Source organism: Fundulus heteroclitus, chromosome 4, assembly GCF_011125445.2.
Source record: "Fundulus heteroclitus isolate FHET01 chromosome 4, MU-UCD_Fhet_4.1, whole genome shotgun sequence".
Lineage (NCBI taxonomy): Eukaryota > Metazoa > Chordata > Actinopteri > Cyprinodontiformes > Fundulidae > Fundulus > Fundulus heteroclitus.
The window spans coordinates 22668964-22676618 of NC_046364.1; the positions used below are offsets into that span (position 1 = coordinate 22668964).

General features: G+C 41.4%; 1 protein-coding gene across 1 annotated transcript; it reads left to right on the forward strand.

Moving 5' to 3' along the window:
- Positions 1-4094: 4094 nt before the first annotated feature.
- On the forward strand, positions 4095-6802 carry LOC118562812 (A disintegrin and metalloproteinase with thrombospondin motifs 18-like). The gene is made up of 3 exons (XM_036135682.1): positions 4095-4894; positions 5173-5254; positions 6367-6802. Exons 1-3 carry the CDS (start codon positions 4793-4795, stop codon positions 6696-6698), a joined length of 516 nt encoding a protein of 171 aa, XP_035991575.1. The 5' UTR covers positions 4095-4792; the 3' UTR covers positions 6699-6802.
- The last annotated feature ends 853 nt before the right edge of the window (positions 6803-7655 follow it).

The following is a 7655-nucleotide window of genomic DNA, read 5'->3' on the forward strand; positions in this document are numbered from 1 at the left end:
GTCAAATTCAATCAGATTATACAGATTGGTCAAAGATTTCCTATATAAGGGAACCCATTTAATTGCATCAAAGTCCCGACAAGCAGCATTCACTCCTGGGGAACCGTAGAGCCACAGGGAGAGTCGTCTGCATTGTCCATGGCTTTGCTGCAATCCCTCATACTGAGCAAGCATGAAGCGACAGCGGGAAGAAAAAACACCCATTAACACTGGGTTCAACTCTGACCACTAGATGAGGGCAAGACACTTCCAGTATGATAGGCTTCAAAAGGAATCCGTAGTTTACACCTTGACTGTTTGGTGGTTTTGAGGTGAATTTGTGACAATAGTTTTGGAACAATTATCTCCATTCATGAAAACACATAAACTGTTCTCTGTCTGCAATAGTTTATTTGCAGTTATGAAATGTATTAAGAAAGAAAGTTAAATGTCAATGGATGGGTGCATATCTGATTACAAACTAAGGGAGAGCTCTTCAAGAATGACGCTCATTTTAGTTATTTAACAACCAATGCATAATTTATAAAACATAGATTTCCCATTACTCCAATCAAAATATATTCTGAACGCTCTGGCTATCTTCTGCATGCTCTGACCTGCTGCTTATAAAAAAATAAAAACCTGTCTGGGATGATTTTGACAATAATTCCTTTGATGTAATTTCAAATCTGTTACCAGTTTTGGTTTAGGTGTTCAAATCTTTGCCTCCGTTTCCAGTTCTTAGCTGAGAGGAAGGGTCACCCGATGTGGTCTTCTGCTGCAGTCGCCCCTCTGCTTCTTGATTCTATTTGTTTTATGTTGGAAGAGTGCAGTGAGTGTTTAGTTGAGCTTCTTTTGTCTTTCTACTGTCGCGAACCAGTCAGCCTATTCTTCTCTGACCTCTGATACAGTGTTTTTGTACAATCATCTGTTGCTAATTAGAAATCTTCAGTTTTTTTGCATCTCTGTAAACCCAAAGGATGGTTGCGTGAAAATGAGTATATAGCCCTTTTTTCCATTAAAAGTCAGAGTTAAATCCCTAGAATTTAGTTTTCCAGGGTAAATGAAAGCCTGAGGCTTTTAAGCCCATGGCAGCAGGTAATTGATTTAAATCAGTTTAATGTCCAATGGGGAAGTTGTCCAGAAACTGGCACTTTACCTTCAGTCCAGCAGGTGGCGGTAACAAAAAAACAAAGATCAACAACCAAAGCCATATATATATATATTTTTTTACTTTTTTTCAAACATTAGTAAGATCTCTGAAGATAGTATTTTTAGGTCATCCATTCCCTCTTTTTTATTTATAAATGCATAATTGTACATAAATCTGCATGATACTTTTGTGACTTAATAAAGTGATTACGTTTATCTAACGACTGTTTTCTAGATCTCACATTGAATCTCACATTGAAATGCCTTAAAGGTATAGTGGACGATTTTTCCAGAAATGTAGGTAAGAGATGCCCAAGTCACTTTTTGAATAACTGCACACATGCGCAAGACCATCTTATCTGTTCTTTTGACATCGTGTGAATCTCTTAAATACACTCTGGTCTTTTTTCTTTCTTCTGATGCCTTCCTCTTCTTATAAACTTGTCAGAAAGTTTGCTTCTCGCAAGTCTCAGCTATTTTCAAAGTATACGGTGCGAGCAGCGGAGCTACAATGAACGTCTGAAACCGAAGCTAACTGGCTACATGAACACTTGAACCGCGCAGCAAGAGAAAATGCCAGGGAATGAGCATGCACTGGAAACCCCAGCTAATTGTTCTGTCACTGAGTATGGTAGGGTCAACAAGGTCAAACTAAACCGAATAAAAACAGATTATTTAGCAAACTCTTAGCAAAGGAGAGTATAGTTGGTAAACCCTCAGAGTGCTGTGTCTAACAAAAACCTAGGTGATATATGTCAACATATTCTATAGCGATCAGCAGCTGCTTATGCGATGCCAATAGGTCAGTAGTTAATTGCAGCTAAGGGTCCAAATTATGTTTTATTTTTTTTAGTTTTGTGCTAAGTTATTTATTTATCATGGCCTACAAAGTGGGTTGACATTAATGGCTTTTTTTAAGAACTTCTGAGGGCCCAATATAAAGATGGTTTATGGAGGGTTCAGCGTGTTTTATAAAGGAGTTGGTCTACTTTTCAAAAGTCAGTAAGTAATGAGTTGATTTTTTTTTGTGCTCAATCAGTTATGATTATTAACACATTATATTGGGGAAATCCTCTTCTTAATAGATGTTAGCTGTACAATAACTTGCACTGCCGTAGAATATTATCCTATGGACCAGATTTATCTGTGCAGACAGACAGTTGTACATTATCGACTTCCTACATCCAGCCTTGAACAAGATCATCTGATTACAGCAAGCAGAATGAGTACATTGTCCAGTGTGTTTACCCTTTAAATTGAACAGAGCTTGTTAATCGTGAAGGTTTTTTTGTGCCCATTTTAGTTGCTTAAATATAACAGTTAATACTGCTTCCCATCCGAGAAAGGAGCAAAGGATATTCCTTCAACACTGTTGGGTCAAAAGTTTGGAAAACGTCTCTATATCTAACTTTGGACTAAGGATACCAATATACATGCGATAGAAAACCATTAGTTGTATACAACAAGTACCCTTCATATTATAGTTTTTATTCCTGCTTTCTAATGTCTTAAAATGTGATTGATGTTTCTTATTGTCTCCATGTGCCAAAGTTTATTTGCCTTGTACTTCTTTTTGAGAATGAATTGTTTTCATGTACTAATCGGGATCTCATTATGTCACACCGATGTCATCAGGGACCGAGCTTTACGAATTTCTTGCACTCTTTCAGCATGTGAAGATAAAACATGGCTTATAGGATCTGACATGTGTACAAGTAAGGCAACAAATACTCAGACTAAAACTGCCTTAACAGAGTGTCTTGTCCTATTTACTTTAGAAACATCAGAGTTTCCAGTCTGTTTGTTGAACCCTGCAGTATTGTTAGTAGAATTTACCAGGTTTCCAGTTACATCTTTTGTTTGGTACACCAACATTTAATCCTATTAAGGTATGTTTAACATTCAAGCTTGGTTAGTGGATGAGTACTCCTTAGGTACCCCTGCATTGTTTCCTTTTGGGACAGTCTGTAGGCAGTTGCAGAGATTATGACAACATGGCATTTCATCAATTTGCAATACTTGCCAAAGATTCCCACCACTCTTTTACCATGGAGATGGTGGGAATCTTTGGTGCAAGTTTTATTTTTATTTTCATTTTTTTTGCCACACATAGAACTCATTGTAATTTTGTGTTTCCTGACCAGAGAACTTTCCTCCACATGTTCAAACTGGGTTGCATACAAAGGCGTGGCACACCTATCAGATTTAACTAAAAATATGAGTTGTTTTCCTTCCACTTCTTAAGTACACTTGCACTGCTTCGTGTTGGTCGATCACATACAATCCTGGTAAACTAATACACTTACATACAGGCCCGTATTAAGACAATGTGGTGCCCCTGGGCAATATACCTCAAAGCCCCCCCCCCCACCCCCCCACCCCCCCACCCCCACCCGTGCTGTCGTCCGGTCAAAAACATCAGACATAATCAAGGGGATTTCTGTAATGTAATTTACTATTTACTAACTTACACAACTACATGTAGGCATATGAGCAGTGAGCAATATTCAAATATCTCATTTTAAAATGTTGAAATAAAAAAAATCTTGATTTATTTATCATTTATCATTATTGTGACATCAGTGTTCACAAAACGAATAATGCATGGTCTTTCAACAATTTCAAGTAAATAATATAACAATTTATGAAAAATATATTTTTAAAGCATGTGTCATGTGCCCCCCCCCCCCCCCCCCCCCCCCCCCCCATGGTTGGCATGTGGGCACTGGCCCACTGGCCCTTATGGATAATCCGGCCCTGCTTACGTTACAGGAAAATATGGAGGAAAAAGTTCAAATTTTAGTTGTACTTGTACATGAACACGTTTTCAAAAGGAATGGGACAAAGTAACACTTGAAATACCACAGGGTGAATATTATTTTGTTAAGAATTTAGGGAGATAAGTCCCACAGTAAACTCTTTTACATTTATGTATTTAATTCATTTGTCCATTCATTCTAGCAAAAATTCACAGCGAAAATACGGATTTACCCGACATCCTTTTTATATACACTGGACCCCAATTCTATGGTTCTGGTTTAATGCTTATTCTGTTTAGTTGTCCTTATTATTAGATTAAGATAAGCATATACGCAGGAACCTATAGAAGGAACTTACAAAAGTATATTTTCAGTTTCTATCAGCATCTGAGGAGTAGAAATAAACCTCCAAAGTTATTATCCTCCTGTTGAACGTTGAATGTGAAAAGATACACTCTCGAGCTGCATGCGAGGGCGGCGTTCGTAGTTTTCGCTGCCAGGAGGAGAATCTCTTTTCTTTCATCTTGGCGTGGTAAAGGATGCTGCGAGCTGATTGGCTGCCTGCAGCTGACTTATGGACCATCCTGCACGCCGATACCCGCAGCCGGACTGAGCGCTGCTTCCCAGGCGGTGCTTCTTCCCGCGGCAACCCGCACCACGGCACTCCGCTCCTCGTTAAAGACACGCACAATCTCACTCCGAAAACTCCCACGTACACATGAGCGCTCCTGACCGCTGTTCCGCTGCGGACTTCACCTGAGCGCTCAGTGCGGAGCGCAGCGGCAGAACAGAGCCGCCAAACAATGCGCCTTAGCTGCATTATGCGCTGCCGCCGCTCGTTTTCGCTTTTGCGCTCTTTTCGGAGGTAACCTCGGAGGTGCGTCTGCTCGCGTGCCATCATTATGGACTGCCTTTTTCTACTGATATGGACTATACCCATCCCGCTGGTCGGCTGCGCCCCAGTCAAGTTTCTCTCCACCTTCTTGACTTGGAACATCGTCAAGGCATGTCGGCAAGAGTTCTTTCTCACTGTTTTACTCCGGACGCGTAAACGTGGAACGAAGCAAACATTATTTTTTTTGCCAGCCGCAAAGTGGCGTCTTCTCCGTAGTTGTCAGTCGTTGTGTTGAAAAGTGATGCCAAAATTAAGCTCAAGTGTAACTCATGTTGCAACAGAGGAACTCCATTCATCGCCGCTTTCTGGCATCCAGTTTGCAGCACTGCTCCCTACCTGTTGCTACCTGTCCACTGATGGCTCTTTTCCCTCTCTTCTTTTTTGCAGACTCTGCACATTTATTGCACACACGCCTCCCACTCCGTCACGGCCAGCTATTCCTCCAGCCGTAGCCACGGATTAAATCACGGTGAGTGCTCGTCTTTTGACATCTGTGGATGTTGCCTTCCAGCTGGCGCTCTTCCACCGGCTTGTAGAGAGAATGGGGATGAACTGGAGCGGCGGTTCCCAAAGAGGACAGTTGAGACAAGTTTGCATCTCCATTGATCCATTCAGTCTGAAACGCGCCAAGAGAGAACCCATTCAAGGGTTCTCTCTTGACTGCTTTGTCGTTTAAAGATTATTGAGATGATTTACATTTGGACTTAGTCCCAACATCACTCCCAGGCTCCCAGCACTGAAGGATTTACCTCTAAAAAGAGAGGAAACACAATGAAATCATGTGTTGTGTACCTCTGTGCTGCTTAGATTGTGTGGGTTATTAGGATAAATTCACTCCCCTGGAGCCTTTTTTTCCACATTTTGGCAAGTTAGAACCACAAACTTTTATTGGGAGTTTATGTGTAGTGGAAGAAACAATAAAAATCGGAAACGTGCTGTAGCCTTTTGAAGCTTTGCACAGTACCTCCAACACAGCTTTGGGGTTTTACGGTGTCTATCAGGTCCACCCACCCCCATAGTGGGAGAACCTGAATGGAGCTCCATCTTTTTCCTCAACAACTCTGACTGCTGAATAAAATCATCCCCACAGCATGATGCAGCCGCCTCTATGTTTTATCATGGTGATGCGCAGTGTTAGTTTTCCCACTGAACATAGCGTTTTGTATAAAGTTTCATCTTAAGTCTTGAAAAAACAAAAACAAAAACAGACACCTTCCTCCACATTTTTTCTATGTTCCCTACATGGCTTGTGGAGAACTTCAGACAGGACCTATTGTGGCTTGTTTTTAACAATGGCTTACTTCTTTCCACACTTTTGAAAGACCAGTCTTGCAGAGTGCACAGGTAAAAGGCTGGGCGTGGTCTGGGCCACTAGTAAAAGTTAAATAAATGTGCAACCTAATGTTCTCCTATGAACCTCAAATATCTAATAAATTTTTCAAAAATCTGTTTGTAAAAAAACGTGACAACTACTTATCTTGGTCTCTACACTTTGCAGTTATGAGCTACGCTGTGTTGCTTTTTACATGATGGTATTGTGCTGCGGGACTCTGACTTGATTCGTACTTCCCGTTCTTTCAGATTACGTGTTTGTAACTCCGGTGGAGGTGGACTCGGACGGCGCGTACCTGACGCACGATGTGACTAGGAGGAGCCGTCGCAGCAGGAGGTCCCTGTCTCCTTCCTTGCACTATCAGCTCTCTGCCTTTGGGCACGACATGCACCTGGAACTGCTTCCATCTTCCGTGGCCGGCCCGGGGTTCACCGTGCAGACGGTCGGCTCGGACGGCATCTCCACGGTGACGGGCGACGCGGGGTTTCACCACTGCCTGTATCAGGGATTTATTCGCAACCTGTCAGCCTCCTCGGCCGCCATATCAACGTGTTCTGGACTGGTAAGTGAGCTGCACTGAGCTGTGGCCAAACGTTGTCAGGTGGAAAAATGTCGCAGTCATTGTGTGCATTGATTTTCTAAAGCAATCGTATTCTATTGCATGTTTTTGGATTTCTAATATTGTCACTCCTTAGGGTAACTAAGCCTTTTAGAGCCTTAACTCGAGGACTGCTGTTATTAAAACTTTGTTGAACCAGCTTTTGAATCAACTTCGCATACATCCTTCTTTGGTTGGAGTCTGTCAGCATCCCATATGTTGTCATGGTAATATTTGCCCACTCTAGCGTGAGCATTTTATCAAACTCTGTCAGATTGTGATGCCCTCTTCAGGTGGCCTACAGTAGTTCCGGACTGTGGCCAAACTTTTGAATTTTCTTTTGTGTGATTTGACTCAGTGATGCTGAAAAATGAAGCTCCCCTTTGTCTTCAGCTTTTTAGTGGACAACTGAAGGTTTTTGGATCAAAATGTACTGGTATTCAGAACTGGTCACTACTTCATCCATCTTCATAAAAAAACGCATCTATCCAAAAGCAAAAAGGTAATCCCAGAGTACAAGTTTTACCAACATTATGCTGTACTTTAGTACAAATGTTCTTTTGGAGGCGCTCAGTGTTGTTTTTGGGGAAACCTTACCTTTTGGATCTTTTGCCCATAACTTGAAGTTTGCTTTCATCAGACCATAAAACATCCCACATGGTTATGGGAGATTTTAGCTAGACCAGGCTGGGTACATTCTATCAAAGAAAAGTCATATGTTTTACACTCCTACCTTTTTATTCTCCATACCCGGCCGGTGGAGAATAAAGAAGATTTTCTTCTCATGTAGAACACACCAGGTCTGAAATTCATGCACCTCTTTCTGTGACTCTGCCGATCTGTTGCTATTGTCCCTGATCAGTTTCTATCTTTTCTTTTTTCATAATCTTGGAGAAATTTCCTGTTCCCGAAATGTTGTGCTGATGTCTCATATTTTCT